We start from the raw sequence: 23,448 nt of genomic DNA on the forward strand, positions 1-23,448 counted from the left end.
TGGCATTGAAGTATGAGAAGCACACACACCCATGTACTAAAATGTAAATATGACGAGTTGTCTTGTCAATTCCACTTAGTTTAAATGAATTTTTCATTAGTTATAGTTTTAAAAATAAAGCTAATTTATTTTGAGGACGGATTTGTAATATATTTTAAACCATCTTAATTTGGTTGAATAACGAGTAAAACACTGCTTGAGTATCTTGCAAGTGTAAGTTATTGACCCTTTAGTTTTTGAAAATATAAAAGTTTAAATAATGTTTTTAAAGTATAAAATATTATTCACTTTAGTTTAAAAATTTTAAAAAAAATATATATGCGACTTAAATAATAATTAGATGGGTGACCCGTGCAATGTACATGCTATTTTATTCTTCAATTTAATAAATTCTTAATAATTATATTTTTTTTTTATAATTTTAAATATATGATGAAATAAAAAATTGTATAAAATAACATATTAATATATTATTTATGTCAAATCTAAAGTGTTGCATCAAAAATAAATTTAGAAACAGGTAGCATTTAAATAAACAATAACATAAAATATAAATTTAATTATTAGTAATTGTATGATTTTAAACTAAAGAAATATGAATTGCATCAATTAAACTTATATATTAATCACTTCAATAACATTTATAACAATAGCATTGTGTGAGCTCACACATTTTTTTCCTCTATGCAAGACTATTAATAACATTGATCTCTATGTATCTTTTGTATCTATTTCATGTTGAAATTTTTTTAACAGACATAAATTTCAAAAAATCATTGAGAAGAAGTAAAATCGTATATTATTGTTGTAGTGTGATAAGAAATGATATAATAATGATCATTATTCTAAATCTTGCAAAATAACATCAATCAGCTTATTCGTGTTACCGTTTTTCTCATTTACTTTAATATTTCCCTTCTCAAATGCATGACTAATAACATCAACAACATAAACTAAAACATATTATATATGTCTAATATATAAATTAAAATATTATATAGGATATAATTTACTATTGACAATGAACAAACCAATTAATATGTCTTCCTTCTTTGCTGCAAGAATATCTGTGAAACTTGTGAACTCAAAATGATATCTTGTTATTTCTAGAGCATGAACAAATACACATTTGGTGGTTGGAATAAAATTTAGTTTGTATTTGTGGCTTATAGTCCTGAATTTTATATCATTTTGAGCTACCAAAATATTTTCAATCAAATAACTTTTTCCTTCATTAGTGGAAAAAAACACTTTTAAAATCGGTCGTTTTTTACTTTTAAAATCGATTCTCTGACCGATTTTAAAAGAGCCGATTTTGAAAAGTGGGACTTTTAAAATCGGTCAGCGACCGATTTTAAAAGTCCCACTTTTAAAATCGGTCAAAAGTGATCGATGTTAAAAGTGAGACTTTTAAAATCGGTCATACCATGACCGATGTTAAAAATGGCACTTTTAAAATCGGTCATGCCATGACCGATTTTAAAAGTCCTACTTTTAACATCGGTCATGGCATGACCGATTTTAAAAGTTGTTAATTTTTTTTAAAATATTTGACTTATTTTAGGAGGATTCCTGAACAAAACCTACAAATTAATAAAATACCAGACAATTCATATATTTTTAATATACCAAATTACATACAAATAACAAGAGTTGGTAAATGTTAACCATATATGTAATCAAAGTAACTTACAAATTATGTACATCCTAAACTACAAAATGAGTAAAACTATAATCATAACTCGTAGCTAGTCAATGTTTCAATGAAAAATGTAGCTCATTGCTCCCTAATGGTGTTTATATCTTCTAGCGACAATGGTGATCGATCTATAAATATCTGTTAAGAAAATTTAGAACAATTAGAAGTAACTCTTAAAACATGATAAAATGCAAACTTAAAATAAAAAATTTTAAAATTCTAAAACGTACTTCAGTCCACTCAGATACTATTTGTGAATCAACAATAGTATGCATTGCCTTCATTACATAGTATCTGCACTCATAGTTTCCTTTTTGCTTATGAGACTACAAAAAGAATATAAAAACCAATTTTAGTAGTAATGGTAATTCAAAAGAAAATACCTTAGAAAAAATATTATTACTAAAATAACTTACTTTAAGAGAGACCCAAAGCATTTTTTTCTTCAACTTTGAACCTTTAAGCATATGGTATCCTTCCATAGCCCTAATGATAAAAGGACATCATTATTATATTTTAAAATAAAATGTAATGATAAATAAAATAAAGTAGATTTTTTTAAAACAACTTACTTATCTAATAATTGTTTAAAATCTGCAGGAGGAGGTTTGTGCATCGAACAAATGCATACAGATATATTGTCCATAGGACAAATAATCAGAAGTTGTCAATGAGCACTGCATTGAGAAACTATCAGTAATAGACAATACATGCGTAAGAAACTATCAGTAATATAGAAATATACTTAGAAAAGTAAGGAACTAAGTAAACTTTTTTATTTGATTCAGACATCCAATTTTGGATGTAAGCTTGAATTTCTTCTGTCTTGTTCCCAATTTTTTTGGATTAACTCGGGTTCCAAAAATCCATAAATGTGATCATTCCCTTTATCCACACTCAATTTATGGATAAATCTACAAGGTTAGAAATAAAGTTAGAAAAAAGCAACAAAACATAATTAAAATTAATTCAAATACTTACAATAACCACAATTGCAAAATTGATATGTTCAGCATGCAGTGCCCGTTTGTAATCTCTGATATGTCGCTCTGGCTTATATACAAGGGGACATTACTACAGAAGCCAAACACTTCAGGAGCCCAAGGGACCTGTTTGGGTCGATTGTCATCTTCCATATCTGCAACCAATCTCCATAGCTTTTTCATCGGAGTTAGATTTCTAGAATGGTTAAGCATAGCCTTTGGTGGGGCAACAACATCCTATTAAATAAAGTACACAAATAATGTTATACTACATTATAATAAAATAACACCAAGTTAAAATTAAATAGTTAAATAACTTACCTCCGTAGATATCACTTTTACCAACTTATAAGACCATTGAAGGAAGGTATTTAGGGCTTGTTCCATCGTCTGAACCTCTTGTGTAGGCACAAGAACTCTAGCCTTTGGGTTTCTAACATCCAACACTGAAACCCTTACCATATCATTTCCCATGGTCTGATGGTGCACAACAGACCCCAACATGTGAATCCTCCCTATGCCCACAAGATCGAGTGATCCATCAACAAATAACTCACACTTATTAGATGTACCATGGTTAGTGACAGAAGTAGAGGGATTTGTAGTTGCACATGAACCTTTTGTACTCACATGTGCAACAACTGGTTCAATTGGTGGAGTTTTCTGTTGAAATTGTTGGCTAAATGACTGCATATACTCTTGCAGTTGCCTTTGCATGTCATCTTTCAATTGCCTATTCTCATCTTGTCGTTGCCTTTGCATCTCCTCTTTCAATTGGCTTAATTTATCCTCATAAGTTGCTACAACCTGAGAGACCTTCAATTCCAGCAACTGGTCCACCGACCCAGATGAATGTGAAGATGACTATGGTCCAAAGTAAGTTTGCAAGGTATGACCTCTACCTGCTGCCCGAACTTGACCTGTGTGCTTGGGCTTCCCAATGGCAACAGTGAGTATATCCTGTCGTCCATGGGAAACAAAAGATCCCTCTTTCACCTGCTGATCTAATATATCCTACAATATATGACACATAAACAATTTAACAAATTCTTATCGGTCAATATATGTTAATTAGCATCATATGAACAGTAAAATTATACTTACTATCTTGCTAACAATCTCCTTTGCTGCCTCAGTTGTAAACTCGCCATTTTTTTTTATGCGGGCAACCTTCCATAATTCATGACGTTCAGGTGGAGATGGAGGATCACTAACTATACTGTCATCTTTGCTTCAGTCTCTTGTGCCTTCTTTCTTTTCTCCTACAAAAGTATCATATAATGAAATTAAGGGTAAAATATAATATTCACAACTACACAAATGGTAATGCATATAATCCTAACTTACCAAAAACTCCACACTCATTCTAGACTCTATAAATGTGTTCCACGTCTCTTGGTCTATAGTGGGATTTTTATCACCAGGAAATTGTCTTTTCTTTTCACCAAAAATATACTTGTTTGTGAGGGTGGTCTTATATTGCCTCCACCTCTCAGCCACAATGGAGAGGGTCTTCCTTCCCATCCTCTCTGTGTTGGGAATGTCCCAAGTTTCCTACATTTAAATTAACAACGAGTTAATACATATTGATACCCTAATTAAATTTAATAATGAAAATGAGTATAAACAAAATTTACCAAAACATTTGTCCAAATATGGTTTTTGACAACCTCCTCTACCTCATCCCAACTGGGCAATAAAATAGAAACCTTGGTTCTATCATGAACCCCCATCGTACTCATAAATTGGGCAGCTAAATCCCCCGTAGGTTGCCCAGTGATCTCATCTATATCAACATGTATCCTCTCTCCATTAAGGCGTTTGGGTGTAACATTTTTCATTCTAGTGGGACCTCTGATATTCTTCTTGGTTGTAGATTGTGTAGAGGATGTAGACTGTGTAAAGCCTGAAGTAGAGTCTTGAGGTTCATCCATATTTACCTATTAACACAAAAATAAATTGTAAGTCATTAGTATAAATTGAATTGATAACATGTAGTATAAAAATAGAAGTTAATAAAAATACAAAATTATAATAACTTATTTCGGAAATATCATCAAGTTGGAATGTTTTCCCATATTCCTTCTTGATGATCATCGCGAGTGGCATGCATGTATGTCGTCCACATCATCATTTTCATTAAAAGTTGGTAGACATGTTGAGAAGGAAGGAGTATCCATAATATCAATTGAATCCCCAAATTCGTCACTAATATTGTTACTTCTACCTTGCAAAACAACTGACCACCTATTATTAGATGGATCAGTGACATAAAATACTTGTTTTACTTGAATAGCCATGATGAAAGGCTCTTCTTTATGACCAACTTTATTAAGGTCCACCAAGGTAAATCCAAATTCATCAATTTTGACACCACTATTACTATCAACCCACTTGCATTTAAATACAGGTACTCGGAATGGACCGTAATCGACCTCCCATATGTCTTCAATAACTCCGAAATAACACATGGACGCTTTGATAGGTTTCTTATCATTTTTGGTTGAGAAATGCATAGATTGAGCAACTATCATAATCCCACTATTTTGCATGGTACTTTTGTCATCTTGTGCCTTTGTATAAAATGAGTAATTGTTAATGTCATATCCATAAAACGTAAACACATCAAAGTTAGGTCCTTGAGCTAGGCGTTGTAAAGTTTCAGAAATATTTAAATCTGTCCCAACATTCTTTTTGAACCACTCGGTGAAAGTCTTGTTATGCTCATTCAACACCCATTTTTCAGGCATTCGAGGGTTGTTTGTCTTCACTAACTCTTTATGGGCATTTAAATAAGGAAGAACCTCATCGGTGTTGTTCAATATATACAAATGTGCTTGAAGAACTTCTTCTCGTGGCATGCTCTTCAATTTTGTGCCTATCGTACCCTTCCCAGCAATTCGTTCCTCATGACGAGTCTTAGGAATGCCTATTGATTCAGCTTGGGACATGTATTCAGAACAAAACTCAATTGCTTCCTCTACAATATACCTTTCTATAATGGATGCTTCTGGACTCACTACAAGAAAATAGGTTATTCGCAACAACTTTTTTACAACAAAAAATAAGTTGTTGGTAAAAACAATCATTTGGCAACGACATAAAAATTTTGTTACAATAGGATTTTATTTTTGTTAACAAAATTAATATTGTTGCGAAAACTATGTGTTGTTGGGAAATGTACTACTTTATGTCAACAATATCAGTAGTCGCTAAGAAAAGGTGTAATGTTATGTCAACATGTTTAAAGTTGTTGGGAAAAAAGATAACATAAAATATTTAAAACAAGATGAAAATTTATCTAAATGTTTAAAGTTGTTAGGAATGACACTTTTGAGAAAAATATAAAGATAAAATATTTTAAATAAGATAAAAAAGTCGTCAAAATGTAAAAAATGAGACTTGAATCCTTAATCTCTTAACTCCAATAATAATATTATAGCACTAAACTATTAAAGTTCATTGATATTATATGAAAGTAATAATATATATCTTTAACATGGACTAAAATTTTACACTTGTTTACTATTATTAAATAAACTTATAAAAATACATGTTTATTTGATTTAATTATAATTTTCAAAAATAATAATTTATAAATTATATTATAATTAAAACTCATATTTGTTACTATTAAATTAATTTTATAAAATATATGTTTATTTTATTTAATTATAACTTTAATAAGTAATTAATTTACTTATAAATTATATTACAATTAAAATTCATAATAAATAAATATTTTTAATTTTATAATAACTAATTTATATTATAACACAAATTTAATATTTACAACTAATAATTTTCTTAACAACTAATAATTTTCTATAAAGCATTGAAATCTAAAATCTAAATTAAAATTTAAAGTAAAATCGAAAGAGATGAGATATTAAGTAAATCTCCAAAAATTCTACAACTAAAGAAAATTAGTTAAAAATAATTTTGTTAAAAAATAACTTCCTAAAATCACTCATTTTCAAGATAGATATTCTAATTAGGAAAAAATAGTCACTTCATGTTTTTTTATAAAATAAAATTTACATAAAGAAAATAATAATAAAATAGTTATTTACAGTGAATTTTTTGCATGATTAAAATTGGATACAAGCCTATATATAGGAAAAACTTATGTCTTTTGTTATAATTATAGATTTATCTATATGCTACAAACTTGCTCATACAAATTATTATTTTTTTAAGGGTGTTCATACAAATTGTTAATGGTAGAATAATTAGAAGTAGATCATATTTTTATATTATGGTGTCAACAAATTCCAAATTATATATAAATATAAATAGCGGTACAAATTACAAAATTAATTTTAAGTTTTGGTTTAAATTATTTCTTTGAAGTTTTTTTATTTTTAAAATATGTTTTAGTTGTTGACATTTTAATTTTGTTACAATATGAATTCTTTTATCAACTAGATGAGTGAAAATTATATGTTGTTAGCAAAAGTAGTGTTTTATACTAACAATATTGACAGTCGTTGAGAAAAGATATTTTCATATTTTAATGTATTTATTATCGATAGATATACATTCTTTTTATATCAACGATATAACAACTGTTAACAAAGAAATTTAAGTTAACATATTTTACGTCGTTGGACAAAGTACAAACATAAAAAAAATGTCAAAAATAAGAAATTCATAACCCTTCACTCTAACTACAATACTAAACCACTAAGTCATCAAATTTTCTTAGCATATTTTTGAAAATAATATATATATATATATATATATATATATATATATATATATATACTTTAAATACGAATCATAAATTAACATATATTTATTACTATAAAATATAAAGCATGTATTTTTCATTTTCAATTTTTTTTCGCCAAGACTATAACTTTCTTAGAACAAATGAATTTTAATAGTTTGTAATTTTAATGTATTAGATATTATAGATTAGAGAATTCAATACCAACACAACCATACTTTAAAAGAAATTAAAAAATGTGTTCGATGAAATTAAAGGGAAAGCACTATTCAATTAGAAAAAAACTTAATTGAACTATTTTTTTTATTTTTTAAATATCTTTTATCTATGAGGTTAGTTTTGATTATATAATTTTTTAAAAATAAATTTGGTGGATGCAATTAGTTTAGATTAGACAATATTGTTTTTAATTTTAAAATATTAAAAGAGATTATATTTTAAAAAATTCAAATTTTGAATCAAAATTAATTTTTTTTAGAAAACTTGAATTTTAAATGGATAAAAATATATTAGTTTAGATTAGATTGAATTTGATAATAGATAATTTTATAACAACAAGACCAATTTTAAATAAAAGATATTTTATTTTAATTGAGTCTATTTCAGTTATAATCAACAGATAAAGGAGATAAAAAAATGAAAGTAAAAAGAAAAAAGATAATAAAAAAAGATATATATTTAGTGTTATTGAGGTTAGTTATCAGAAAACAAAATATAGAGATAAAATTTAAAAAATAGGTTGATAAAACATATATAAAGGGATTAAGAGAGTAGAAAAAGTAATTGAGAATAAGTTGATGCGTGAAGAGTTTTAGAGAAGAAGTAATTGAGTACCATCTTGATTACAGTTGTTTGAATTGGAGAATAATTGAAAACCACATTCAAGGTAAGATTATTTTTATTTTAAATATTCACTTGTTATTTTCATGTGATTTGAAATATTTTATTTTATTTAACTTGTGAAGGAATCCATTAAATTTAACAAAAACAATAAAAAGAGAAAAAAAAATTACCATAAAATGTGTATGAGAGAGATGGAATCAATGTGACTTTCTGGAATTTGATGAAGAAGTACTTAGGTGAAATTAAATGAATATGTGAAGATTATTCATTATCAATGATAATTAAATCTAATATTAATTTTATTAAACACACTTTTTATGGACTACTGAATTCATTAACTTATTTCTTGTTTGATTACTTTTTTGTTTATTTCAGATTCGAGTGTAGATGGTATAATTCCTTTTTGGCTTATATCAGGTACATGCAAAATTTAATTTACATATGCTTAAATTATTTTGTAGGAGAAATTAATTTTATTCTTCTTTCACTATAAATTTTATGCCTGTTATAAAGTTTGTATAGTTTTTTCTCTATGTCATAATATATAATTAATTTAAATTTATTTTTTAAAATAATAAATAAAATAGAAAGTAAAAAATAAATTATATTATATACTTTTAATATAAATACGCCAATATATATAATGTGAATTAATATATATATATATATATATATATATATATATATAGAGATATTTATAATAGTCATATTTTATTAGTAATATATTTTTAATATAAATATATTTATTTAAAAATTATATATTATTGTCGGTAGAAATATATTTTTTTTATACTAACGATATACCAATTGCTAACAAAATAATTTAAATTAACATATTTTATATTGTGGGACAAAGTACACATATAAAACATTTGAAAGAATATAAGAAAATATAAAAAATAAGAAATTCATAACACTTCACTCTAACTACAATACTAAACCACTAAGTCATCAAATTTCCTTAACATATCTATAAATATAATATATATATATATATATACTTTAAATACGAATCATAATTTAACATATATTTATTACTATAAAATATAAAGATTATATTTTTCCATTTTCAATTTTTTTTATCCAAGATTATAACTTTCTTAGAACAATTAAATTTTAATAGTTTGTAATTTTAATATATTAGATACTATAGATTAGAAAATGTAGTACCAACACAACCATGTTTTAAAAGAAATTAAAAAATTTGTTCGCTGAAATTAAAGGGAAAGGATTGTTTAATTAAAAAAAATTAATTGATTTTTTTAATTATTTTAAAACATGTTTTATCTATGACGTTAGTTTTGATAATATAATTTTTATAAAATAAATTTTGCGGATGCAGTTAGTTTATATTAGACAATATTGTTTTAAATTTTAAAATATTAAAAGAGATTATACTTTTTAAAATTCAAATTTTGAATCTAAATTATATTTGTTTAGAAAATTTGAATTTTAAATGGTTGAAAATATATTAGTTTAGATTAGATTGAATTTGATAATAGATAATTTTATAATAACATGACCAATTTTAAATAAAAGATATTTTTATAAATGAGCTGTTTCATTTATAATCAACTGATAAAGAAGAAAAAAAAATGAAAGTTAATAGAAAAAAGATAAAAAAAATATATTTAGAATTATTGAGGTTAGTTATTAAGAAAACAAATAGAGATAAAATAAAAAAAAAGTAGGTTAATAAAAAATATATAAAAGGATTAAGAGAGTAGAAAAAGTAATTGCGAATAGATTGATATGTGAAAAGTTTTAGAGAAGAAGTAATTTAGTATCTTAAAATCTTGATTACAATTGTTTCAATTAGAGAATAATTGAAAACAACATTCAAGGTAAGATTATTTTTATTTTAAATATTCACTTGCTATGTTCATGTGATTTAAAATATTTTATTTTATTTAAGTTGGGAAGGAATCCATTAAATTTAACAAAAACAATAAAAAGAAAAAAAATCATCATAAAATGTGTGTGAGAGAGACGAAATCAATATAACATTCTAGAATTTGATGAGAAAGTACTTATGTGAAATTAAATGAATATGTGAAGATTATTTATTATCGATAATAAATTTAGTATTAATTTTATTAAACACACTTTTTATGGACTACTAAATTCATTAAATAATTTCTTATTTGATTACTTTTTTTGTTTATTTCAGATTTGGGTGTAGATGGTATAATTCTTTTTTGCCTTATATCAGGTACATACAAAATTTAATTTACATATGCTTAAATTATTTTGTAGGAGAAATTAGTTTTATTCTTCTTTCACTATAAATTTTATGTCTGATATAAAATTTATATAATTTTTTCTCTATGTTATGATATTTAATTAATTTAAATTTATTTTTTAAAACAATTAAATAAAATAGAAAGTAAAAAATAAATTATATTTTATACTTTTATATATAAATACGCCAATATATATAATATAAATTTATATATATATATATATATATATATATATATATATATATATATATATATGTGTATGTATATGTGTGTGTGAAATTTTATAATAGTCATATTTTATTAGTAATATATTTTCAATATAAATATATTTATTTAAAAATTATATATCTAATATATATATATTTTAGCATTACATTATATTCAATATGATAACATATATTTAAATTTAAAAATTATAGTAATTTTAAAATAATAATTAAATATGTAAATTAAGAGATTTCTATAAAAATGTGAAATGTTGAAATTTTTTAAGTTAGGGAAGCTTTTATAAGAAAGTAGCATGGTGTAATATTTAAATATTTTAATTTGAAATTTTCAGGAATTGTGATAATGACTAAGCAAAAAAAGAAATGGATGAAACTTAAGGATAGAACTTTACCAGAATATATAAAAGGAGTCGAAGATTTTTTAGAATTTGCTTTCTCTGGACCGAAGCCTAAAAATACAATTAGGTGTCCTTGTTACAAATGCAATAATGTTAGTTTTAAGACAAGAGATAATGTGATGAATGATTTATTAAGGTGGGGATTTGATTCAAGTTATAGGCATTGGGAGTATCATGGAGAAACCTCTGGTGATTCATCATCTGATACTGATAATAACTCCATAGATAATGATAATGACTTTGATGTTAATCTTGAAAGGAGTGACGATGTCCAAACCTACTCCATGCTTTACGACATGCATCAAGCATTAAATGCAAATACAGATAATGTGTTTGATCATCCTATGTCTAGTGATATCAATGAAGAGCCCAATAAAGAAGCTAAAAGGTTTTATGGTTTGTTGAAAGATGCTGAACAAGAATTATATCCTGGTTGTCGAAAATTCTCAAAATTATCCTTTGTTGTGCGTCTCTTCCAAATAAAATGTCTTTATGGGTGGAGCAATACTTCAGTTGATTCATTGTTAAAACTATTGATTGAGGCTTTACCTGAAGGTAATGTGCTTCCTGATTCAATGTATGAGGCTCGAAAGATAATTAAAGATCTTGGACTTGATTATGTCAAGATAGATGCTTGTGTGGATGATTGTATTTTGTATAGAGGAAAGTATGAAAAACTTGATGAATGTCCTATTTGTAAGAAAAGAAGATGGCAACCAAATAGGAACAAAAAAGTCTCAAATAAGATTGTTCGTTACTTTCCTATAAAACAAAGATTACAAAGATTATTCATGTCAAAACAAACTGCCGAAGACATGAAGTGGCATAAGAACAAAAGAGTTGATGATGGAGTTTTAAGGCACCCAGCTGACTCTTTGACTTGGAAAACATTTGATGATCAATATAGATCTTTCTCTTCAGATCCACGTAATGTGAGACTTGGTCTAGCTTCAGATGGTTTCACCCCTTTTGGTATGATGGGCAATGAATATAGTATGTGGCCTGTGATTTTAATTCCTTACAATTTACCCCCTTGGTTATGTATGAAACAATCTAATTTCATGTTATCACTTCTTATTTCTGGTCCAAAGAGTCCTGGGAATGATATTGACGTTTATCTTCAACCACTAATTGATGACTTAAAAGAGTTATGGGATGTGGGTATTGAAACTTATGATGCTTCATTAGGACAAAATTTTCAACTACATGCAGCCCTGTTATGGACCATCAATGATTTTCCAGCTTATGGAATGCTATCTGGCTGGAGTACTAAAGGATTATTAGCTTGTCCTTGTTGCAATATAGAAACTCACTCTTGCTACTTGAAAAATTGTCACAAACCATGCTTTATGGGCCACCGTAGATTTTTACCTATTGATCACCATTGGCGTAAAAACAAGAGCTCATTTGATAATACAATAGAGGTAAGGCATGCACCACAACCATTGACTGGAGATGATGTGTTAGCACAACTTGAAAGTCTACAACAAGTGATTTTTGGAAAATCTACAAAAGAGAAACAGAAAAAGAAAAGAAAACAAAGAGAAGAGGTAAATCATAACTGGAAGAAAAAGAGTATATTTTTTGAATTACCTTATTGGAGGAAAATATTATTAAGACATAATTTAGATGTGATGCACATAGAAAAAAATATTTGTGAAAGTATTGTTGGGACATTATTGAATATAGAACACAAAACAAAAGATACCTTAAAATCTCGATTAGATTTGCAACTTTTAGGACTTAAAAAACAACTTCATCCTATTAAGAATGGGGATAAGTATATAATTCCTCCTGCACGCTACACAATGTCAAGAGTAGAAAAGACTACATTTTGTCAAGTGTTGAAGGATGTAAGGTTTCCTGATGCTTATGCTTCAAATATAGCCCGTTGTGTAAATGTAAAGGAAATCAAGATTTCTGGGCTTAAAAGTCATGATTATCATGTTCTATTCGAAAGGATCATTCCCCTTGCCATAAAAGGATTACTTCCAAAAGATGCTTGTGATCCATTAATTGAATTATCTTTATTTTTTGGTGATTTATGTTCTAAAGAGTTAAAAATGGATGATTTAAATCGTTTAGAAAAGTCAATTGCAATGACTCTCTGTAAGTTAGAGCGTATATTTCTACCATCCTTTTTTGATGTTATGGTTCATCTACCAATTCATTTGGCAAACGAAGCAAGACTTGGAGGTCCAGTCCAATATCGATGGATGTATCCTGTTGAAAGGTTAGCTTAAAATTTTTATATCTGAAATCTAAATATTTTAATTCTTATTCACCATTTAGACTACATTTTTTATTGTTAGATTTTTGCGCACACTTAAAAGTTATGTGCGTAACAAAGCACGTCCAGAAGGTTCTATTGCAGAAGGATATGTAGTTGAAGAATGTATGACATTTTGTGCTAGATATTTGGTTGATATGGATTCTAGATTAAACAGACCAGATAGATATATAGATTGCGAAAGTGTTGATCGCAATACTTTGTCAGTGTTTAAAATCAATGGTCGACCTGTTGGAGGAGGTTCTTGGGAAAATATGAATTTATCTGAAATTCAACAAGCTCACTTTTACATATTACAAAATTGTGATGAAGTCCAACCTTGGATTGAGTAAGTATGATCAATCTATTTTTTTATTAAATAAAAATTATATTTGTTATGTTATTTTAATATTTATATCTTTTTTATTTTATAGGGAACATGTGACTAAGATAAGAAATGAAGATAATAAAAATGTGGAAAAGAAACACAAGGCTCAGTTTCAAAAATGGTTTGAAAATGAGGTAATGAGATTTATTCAAAACTAAAGTTTGTTGGAAGAGTTTAAAAAGTTTTACCTTGTAACATATTTCTATGTATTTTAATTATTTCATCAACATCAATATGTAGGTTATTCGATTAAAACAATTACGTGATGAAAGGATCAATGATCAACTAGTAGCATTATCAAGAGGGCCAGATTCTCGAGTACTCATTCACACTGGATATATTCTCAATGGTTTCAAATTTCGTACAAAGAGTGCTGAGAAACACTTAAAAACTCAAAATAGCGGTGTGATAGTGAAAGGAGATGAGTTGACTGGACATATTGATTATTATGGGGTTATTCAAAAAATCATTGAAATAAAGTATTTGGATAATAATTACGTTATCTTATTTAAATGTGATTGGTTTGAGGCTCCTTCTCAAGGAAGAAATCAAGGCAAAGGATATAAAAAAGATGAGTATGGATTTATTAGTGTCGATATTACAAAGCTATATTTCACAAATGACCCATTTATCTTGGGTACTCAAGCTGGGTTAGTTTATTATATACAACATAGTGACAAGGAAAATTGGTATACAGTAGTAAAAGTCAAACCAAGAAATACTTTTGATTTGCCACTTGATGAAGATGACTTAGAGCCATACCAACTCAATGAATTTAGCGATACACATGTAGAATTGGAAATACCATTAACAAACCAAAGAGAGATTTTAAATAGAGATGATGTGAGTGGAATATGCTTAGATGAGTATATTACTAACCAAGAAGAAAATTCTGAACATTCAGATGAAGCAAGTGATTTTGATAGTGATGATTATGAAGATGAAAATTCTTTAGGTGAAGATGAGCATTCAGAAAATGTGGATTCTGACTCCGAATAAAAGGTATGTTTTGATATTTTTTTTAAATATATTTTAGACAATTTTTTTTATTTTTTATTTGTCCAATCCAACATGCTTATGATATAGGTTGGCATAACATTTGGCTTGAATGTAATTCAACACTAGTTCTAGCTACACTAGAGGATGATAACATGGTCCCTTCAGTCTTCTGTAACAAATGGAGGAATTGTTTGAAACTATGTCGGACGATGACTTTCAATTCATCTCATATTTTTAGGGAGGATGATTAATCTTATGCTGACAAGATGGTACATTATGGGTTAATGCATAGGTTGTCTTTTGTATGGTGGATATTCTTCCCTTTTGTTACGACTGTTTTTTTTTTCCACAATCGTTGTTGATTGCCTTTGTTTCATTTATGTTAATGTTGCATAGGTTTTGGTCTAGTCTCCTCATGTTCTCTTTGTATTAATTTTTCTTATTTTTAATTCTATTTTGGATATATTGCAAATGATTGGTAATGTTGTTAAGATGTCTTAGTTTTATAATGATGCTTAGCACTCCTAGTATTTAGTTTACTTTAAATAATTAATTTATGGCTTTGTAAATTTGTATTATCCTGAAAATCAATTAAAAAAATTAATGTAAAATGATAATTCAAAATAATTTTAAATAAAAATCAAAATTTATTTTCATCGTTATTCATAATATTCAAACGTTGCTTTTATCATAATTTTTTATTTTTTTTAAATAATAGTTTTTTCATTTTAGTTTTAAGCTTTATTTTGAAAATATTTTCAGAGAAAGCATTTTCTAAAAGCAAATCAAATATCTTTTCATCATAAATTTTTATTTTCATTGAAAATAAAATATCAAATAGAACTGAAATTATATATTTAAAAATTGAGAGATTACAAATTATAATTTTGATATTAAAAAAAGATAAAAAAATAGATAATTTAACTTTGTTAATATATATCACGTATATAAATCAAGTAAATAAAAAAAATATATATTTAGATTATAAAAATAACATATTTCTTATATTTAAAATTTTAATATATTTTAGTATTTTAAAATATTTAAAATGTGTATATTTAATGTCCTTTAACCTGTATACCAAATGCATAGTATATATTAGATAAAAAAAAATTAAAAAAATTTATCTATAACAAGTAAAAAATGTTTGATTCTTTTTATAGCTAAAGTTAAAAAAATCATTTTATGATTTTTCATGTTGAACGATAATTTAACATATTCATTCCAAAATAACTAATAATTATACATTTTTATTAATTAAATTATAATTATTAATGCACTTTAACTTAAACAATTTATGTTTATTTATAAATAAATTATTATTATTTATTATAAGTATATTTTTATCTCATATTTCATTAGATTATTATAATATATTTAATAAAGGTTAGAAAAAATACTGTTCTGCTGTAGGCACTTTAATCGGGCCCTGTTATTATAATAAATAATTATCACAATACCAGTTCTATTCTCTTTCAACATATATACTAGTTTATAATAATATGCGTAACGTAATATATTTGAAGCAGTTTAATCCAATTGCTATATTCACGGAAAGTTTTTCGTGCAGCTAACGTTTTCGTGCGGCTAACGTCTTCGAAAATTAATAACCGTTTCAATTCTAATTTAATTTATGATAAAATTGTTTTAAATATTAATTTATTTATAAAAAATTTATGTTGGCGCTAAATAAATTTTAGCGGTAAAATTTGATTTGTTTATAAAGAAACTGTTGCCTCATTCCTTAAAAATCTCCATTACTCATGCTAGTTATCTATTACTCTGAAACCTCCTCTGACACAACAAACTTAGAAAAAGCTGAAAATAGGTAAATGGAATTGCAGTAAAAAATTATTTGGACCTCCTTTGACACAACGTACGGGGTTGCAGTTGCTTAACTACTTTCTTTGGGTGCATTGAAGAATATAATCGGTAAAGTATCATTTCTTTCTTCTTTTCTTTTCTGAGGTACGTTCTACGATCGACATATGAAGTAAATGGTTGATGAATGAACCACTCATTAAAACATTGAGAAAAGATTTGCACTTTCAGATATACGTATAAAAAAAATGGAAAGGTGCATATTGATATTAGTTGTAAAAGTGAAATTTTATATTATTTTTTGTCTCTATTTTCTCCCTAAAACATGAAAGCTGCAAGTCGAAGCGAAGCACCATTCCCCTCTTAAATTAGAAATATTGTGTCAAACCCGTTTTATTAATTATATTAAGTGATTCAATGTGCCTTTGAGCTTTCATTATTTTGAAAATCATGGTTTTATATACATGTGGAGGTGTATCATCATGTGAGTTTGGGTTGCTTTAGCTATTACAGTGGTTGTGATCATTATTGGAAGTCTTGTTCCAGTTTAATTTTTGGAAATATAACTACAACAGAAAACCCCTACATCTCATATTTGTAAATTGTTTCCAAAAAATGTGTTAATCTGAAACAGTTCTTAAAAAAAAATCTTGTCTAGATTAAATATAACTACAACAGAAAACCCCTACAACATGATTTCGTTTATGATCTTGTCTAGATTAAATTGTTGATCCCTAAACCTGCACTTGTTCCTTCTTGATCACAAAAAGGACACTTCATATTATCTTCAGATATGGGAATGTTCCTTCTAAGCAAATTATCACATGAAAGGAGTCCATTGTAATATAAGTGCCAACAGAATATCGCCACTTTAGGAGGTAATTTGATTCCCCACACATCTCTGAGAAATTCTATTTCTTGGCTATCAGTTTGCAAATTTTGGATAAGATTATATGATGATGATACTGAGTACTTCCCATTTGAATCATGGGCCCACCACCATGTATCCGTTGTGTCCTTGATTGGATTTTTTATTGCAATTGTAGTTGTAATTCTTCCAATTGTATTCTCTCCCACTCAAACAATCTCCTTCTCCATATCAACCCCCATTTCCATTCGTTGTCTTCCCACCACCCAACTTCTTTGACGAACTTCTGTTTTTGTACGGAGATTTGGAACAAGCGAGGATACACACGAAACAGCCTTTGATCACCTAGCCATGTGTCATACCGAAATCTTGTTTTGTTTCCTTCTCCTAATCTCCATTGAAAACGTGATGATTGTGGTTTTGGGACTTGCTTTTTTGGCAGAGGCAACGTCGCTATGGTGTTGAAGCTAGGGTCGAGGTTTGTGGTCATGCCAAACAGTGCACTCATTTACCCAAATGTCAGAAAGATTCATATGTCATTTCATAATTTATAAATAAAAAGACTACTTATATATTTTTTTAATTAAAATAAAATATTATTATTTTTGCATAGTCTACGGGTGAACCATTTGCTTCATATGTCCACCGAGGAAAGTACCCTCTTCTAAGTACCTCATTGTTTAAACTGAAAATTCTGAACAATTTCTTCTAATAAGGCAATAGCAAGAAAGTGAAAAGAATCGGTAAGTACTCATGGTTCTTTCTTTTTCTCTTACACAATAAAGTGTCTTTAATATTGTATAATTTATATTTCTTGTATTTATAGGTATGGCACCGTCAAATAATGATTTAAATTCAAGGGATCAAAATTCTTCAAATGCAAATCAAGAGGAAGGTATTCGTAAATTCATATCTTTTTTTTATTTTAAGTTTTCTTTTTATGTTAGTATTTATTTTTTAAAAAATCTATAAATAAAAATATGTATTTCTGTTTTAAAATTTCATGTTATACTCACCATGGTTTTTTTTCAATATAAGATCTGATAGAATGTATAAATACAAAAAAAACTGGAAGAGGAAGAACCATGGGTTTAAGTGTTGCAAAAAAGAAAAAGAAGAGCTCTACCGGTAAATTGCATGTTGTTATTCCAGTAGATAAGATGGTAGCTGTTGGATCAGGAGCTGCAGATTTTGTCACTGAAATCTCTATTATTGTACAAAAGAATGCTCCTTTCAATGTCACTAAGTGGAAGGAAATTCCAAACTCAACAATTGATAAAATAGTATCAAAAGTTTTGGTAATTTTTTTGGCTCATATTGTTTAAATTTTTATGCTCATAGAATATTTGTATAAACTATTTAATGACTTTTACTATAATTTGATAATTGCAGGATAGTTTTGATGTTGAAATCACAGAACATAATAGAGAAGTTATTATTTGTACTGCAAAACGATTATACAGAAGTCATAGAAAAAGACTCCATGATCAGTTTTTAAAATATGAAACAAATGAGGAAGCTTTGGAGAATAAACCCGAAGAAGTAAGTGAAGAAGAATGGGAATACTTGGTAAATTATTTTTCAAGCCCCAATTTTAAGGTATGTTTCAGTTAAATTTATAAAAATCTCAATAAGTTTGTTCAAAATATTAAAATTTACAACTATATTTCTATTTGTATCATTTCAGGACATTAGTGCAAGAAATAAAATAAATAAAGCAAAACAAGTCATGAATCATAGAAGTGGAAGAAAGTCATTTCAAGCTGTTAGTTATGATGCGGTAAAATAATATATATATATATATATATATATATATATATATATATAATTAAGAATTACTTATATGTTACTAATTTGTGTATATGTTGATTTGTGATTATGAAAAATTATTTTCAGAGAGATCCTGAAACTAAAAAGGAGCCTAATTTTCTAGAGTTGTGGCGAATGACTCATATGAGCAATAATGGAGAATGGATAAATGAGGCTTCCAGGGAAGTTGATGTAATAAATTATTTTATCTTATAATAATTATATTTCATTTGATATTTTTAATTATGAATTTTATCTTATTTCACTTTTTTTAATAGATGAAAGTTCAAGAAGTGTCCATGAAGATGTTGCAAGAAACAAATGAAGAGACTGATAAAGATCTCATAGTTAATACAGCATTCCAATCAGTTGTTGGAGAGCGATCTGGATATTGTCGTGGTCTTGGATCTGGTATTAGACCAACAAAGGGAAAAAGTACTGATGGATTACATCAAGAATTGGTTAAAGAACGTGAAAAGAGACAAGACATGGAAATGAAATTGAAAGATGTTGAGTCTCAACTTCAAGATGAACGTCAAATGAGGGAAGATATGGCTAGACATTTTCAAGAAAGTCAAAAGGAACTTGAAGCCAAAATGGAAAAGCAATTTGAAGAAAAACTAGAAAAGCAAGTTGAAGAAAAATTGACAGCTATGTTTTTTCGAGTACAAACTTTTTCGGTAAGTAGTTAAATACAGAAAAAAATATTTAAATACTTTCAACTTTGGATGAAGCATGCTTACAATTATATAATTATGTAATTACTATGACTATTAATATTAGAATTAAAGAAAAATAAAATGTTGATTTATGCACTTGGATGAATAATGTATGGAACTTTAATTAGAAAAGAATACACAAAGTTAAATGTTTTTGAGATATGTATTTAAGAAAAAAAAAATGCAGAAACAAATAAAAATAATTATACATGCTTTTGACTTTTAAATGTTCAAAAACTATGTGATTGGACAAGTTAATAAAGCATGCACATACACATGCATCATTGATCTTCCTTGTCATCATGCTACTTTTTGTTGTGTTGCGTTATTCTAATTGTTTCTTTTTTATATTGTTGATTTGATTATGAAACTTGTGAGTGGATATGAAAATAAGAACAATTAAAAAAATTACATTATCGGCACGAAAATGAGGGAACCTTTAATTAAATAAAAGTTGATAATTTTTTTTTAAAGTTTGGAATGGAACATCAAATTATATATTTCAAGACCAAAATAAATAAATAAAAATATTTTCACTTTGATCTTATGAATTCTTCAAAGTTCCATCCATAATATGCATTGCATTTTAATTTATTAAGTTAGAGATTAATCTCATTATATTATCTTATCTTTTTTGGCAGTTGATACTTTATTATGTCATATTGATAATTAACTTTATTTTAATGAATAGTGAAGTTATTAGATTAAGCTTATTTGGTGAATTGAAACACTCTCATTGTACATATTTAAATATAAGTTTGAATAAATGTTAAATTTAAGTTTAGAAAGAGTAAGGTGGTGAATGTGTCACTTTAATTAGAAAGATAATGGGGTGTATTTATGTTGAAACCAATAATTCATTATTTGATAAAAAAAGTCATGTAATTTATATATTTGAATATCTTTGCTCATATTATATTTGATTATTATCTTATTTGTTATCATAGTTGATACTTTTATTATATTATATTGATTATTATCTTTTTTTTTTTAATGAAATAGTATAAATAGGTATATGTAATGCATAATTGCTCAAAAAATAATTTTACAAGTTATTAGATGGAGTTTATTTGGCTTCCACGATTTGGAACCATGTAAAGGGTACAGGAAAGAAAAAGAATTTACACATCACTTGAAATTGGACAAAATGCATGGAAAAGTTAGCTTTCAAAATTAAATGACATAAACATTAATGATTTGTGTTGTTTTATTATTTTACACCATTCATTTAATATAATATGATAGCTTGTATAAAACATTGATGTGATTGCAACTTACTAGGATAATATTTTGGCGACTGTGACAATATATTTAAATTATTTATATTCGTTTCTTTTTTTTCTGGCACCGGATTGAGTTGAGATGGCAAGACCTTCATTCTAAGGTCATTCTTAATTATGAAGTAACACTTAAATTAATAGGAGCACTCTCCTTTACATATTTAAATATAATTTTGAGTAAATATTGAATTTAATTTTGGAAAAAGTAGAGTGGAGAATGTGTCACTTTATAAAGATAATGGGGGTGTATATATGATGAAATTAAGAATCTATTATTTAATAATCAAGTCATGTTTATTATAATTTATATATTTAAATATCTTTACTCATATTTATTAGTGTTATGCATAATACTCCAAAATGATTGATAATATGAAATAATTAATTTATAATTTTATATTAATATTGTTGACATTTATACAGAGTGGACTGAAAAGCACCATGGACATGAGTATGAATAATCATAGAGATGGATCTTCGAATGACAAAAGTAAGTTTAATATTTAATTTTAATTTTCAATATTTATCTTAACTTTTTTCATTTATAATTTTGATGTTGATTTATCAATTTTAAATTCTAAAACTTTATTGATTTAATACTTTACATTTATTTTAATTAGTTTATGTTTATATTACATAATAACTTTATGTTGGGATTTGGATTATATTTTTTTTAATTAATTTATACATATTAATTTTATATTTTTCAACATTTATAAATGTTCAATAATTGACTAATCCAATGTACTATGATACACAATAAATTTTAATATTTTTAATTTTGTTAATTTTATGTTATTGTTGTTTATGTATATTTTTATACAATAATGTGACATTTTTATATGTTTAATTTGTGCAGGTTGAATGATATTATACTCATCGAGCTTTTGGAAGATATTGGCAATTTAATCAGAGAATGAAGTTATTATTATAATTTCATTTTTTATGTAAATAATTAGTTAGGAATTCAAGACAATATTGTGTAATGGTAGTTTTTTTTTAAGGAGTGAAATGGTAGTTATGTTTTGTTAATATTTTCATATCAAGAACATAATTAATATATTATAAATTTCTTTTTATATTAATTGATTTATGATTTAATTTTTAACATTAAGAATATAGTTATTGTATTGATTTCTTTTTTATATTAATTGATTTATGGTTTAATTTTGTGTATTATAAATTAACTTATATAATTAAATTTATGCTTCTACGAAAAAAATAAATTAAAAATAATATAATATTTTAATTTTAACCAAAAAAGTTTACATTAAATACTTTATAATATTAATAATTATTAAAAAATAAAAATTTATATTTATTATTTTTCTTATGAAAAAGGGAAATGGTCACAACAAAAATTGTTGCCAAAAAAGTATTTTATTGCAAAGACTTTTTTTTCGTTGGGATATATCATATATGGTAACAACTAAAATTGTTGAAAAAAAATAGTTTTGACAACAAAACAAATGACAAAATAGCAACAATAATTATTGTTGTCAAAACATTACCATTAGCAACGGCATTTAAAGTTGTTGAAAAACTTTTCGCAACAACGCTTATCGTCACAACATGCAACGACATTTTTTTTGTTGAGAAATGTATTTTTTACAACGACTATAATTTTTTTACAACAATAAATGTCGTTACGAAAAATATTTAATCTTGTAGTGACTGTTGGTTCTTCACATACCCTTTTAATATTTTCATGTATTGCTCAATTGGGTACATCCATCTCAAAAAGACAAGACCACACAACCAAACCTCTCTGACCAAGTGGATGATTAAGTGAACCATAATGTCAAAAAATGAAGGAGGAAAATACATCTCCAATTGACACAATATTAGAACAGCTTCATTTTCCAACTCATCTAACTTATGTGGATCAATTACTTTGCTGCATATGCCATTGAAAAACAAGCAAAGCCTAGTTATGACTTGTCTCACATTTTTAGGTAAAACGTCACGTATCGCGACAGGAAGAAGTTGTTGCATTAGTACATGACAATCATGAGACTTCAAGCCAACTAATTTCAAATCTTTCATTGATACTAGACTTTTTACATTAAAAGAGTAACCATGCGACACTTTGACACCATGTAAGCACTCACAAAAACTTGTTTTCTCCTTTTTTGACAATGTGTGACATGCTGGGGGAAAATATGTTCGC

The 23,448-nt window shown here is 26.6% G+C and overlaps 2 protein-coding genes across 5 annotated transcripts; both read left to right on the forward strand.

The window, feature by feature from the left end:
- Positions 1–8,069: 8,069 nt before the first annotated feature.
- On the forward strand, positions 8,070–17,737 carry LOC145954344 (uncharacterized). Of its 2 annotated transcripts, XM_083068375.1 has the most exons (8): positions 8,070–8,300; positions 8,633–8,674; positions 10,428–10,469; positions 11,060–13,358; positions 13,438–13,743; positions 13,829–13,916; positions 14,023–14,784; positions 14,869–17,737. In XM_083068375.1, exons 4-7 carry the CDS (start codon positions 11,071–11,073, stop codon positions 14,779–14,781), a joined length of 3,441 nt encoding a protein of 1,146 aa, XP_082924501.1. In that variant the 5' UTR covers positions 8,070–8,300; positions 8,633–8,674; positions 10,428–10,469; positions 11,060–11,070; the 3' UTR covers positions 14,782–14,784; positions 14,869–17,737. The 2 variants fall into 2 exon arrangements, with proteins under 2 accessions (XP_082924501.1, XP_082924500.1); XM_083068374.1 differs by having other exon boundaries at positions 14,023–17,737.
- A 100-nt stretch (positions 17,738–17,837) lies between these two features.
- On the forward strand, positions 17,838–22,946 carry LOC145954345 (uncharacterized). 3 transcript variants are annotated; one of them, XM_083068378.1, is made up of 6 exons: positions 17,838–19,069; positions 19,158–19,250; positions 19,367–19,471; positions 19,558–19,959; positions 21,702–21,768; positions 22,138–22,946. In XM_083068378.1, exons 2-6 carry the CDS (start codon positions 19,200–19,202, stop codon positions 22,140–22,142), a joined length of 630 nt encoding a protein of 209 aa, XP_082924504.1. In that variant the 5' UTR covers positions 17,838–19,069; positions 19,158–19,199; the 3' UTR covers positions 22,143–22,946. The 3 variants fall into 3 exon arrangements, with proteins under 3 accessions (XP_082924504.1, XP_082924502.1, XP_082924503.1); XM_083068376.1 differs by having other exon boundaries at positions 21,702–22,946; XM_083068377.1 differs by having other exon boundaries at positions 17,838–19,250; positions 21,702–22,946.
- The last annotated feature ends 502 nt before the right edge of the window (positions 22,947–23,448 follow it).

The sequence above is a fragment of the Cajanus cajan genome, chromosome 2 (assembly GCF_000230855.2).
Source record: "Cajanus cajan strain Asha chromosome 2, NIPB_CcT2T_4, whole genome shotgun sequence".
Classification (NCBI taxonomy): domain Eukaryota; kingdom Viridiplantae; phylum Streptophyta; class Magnoliopsida; order Fabales; family Fabaceae; genus Cajanus; species Cajanus cajan.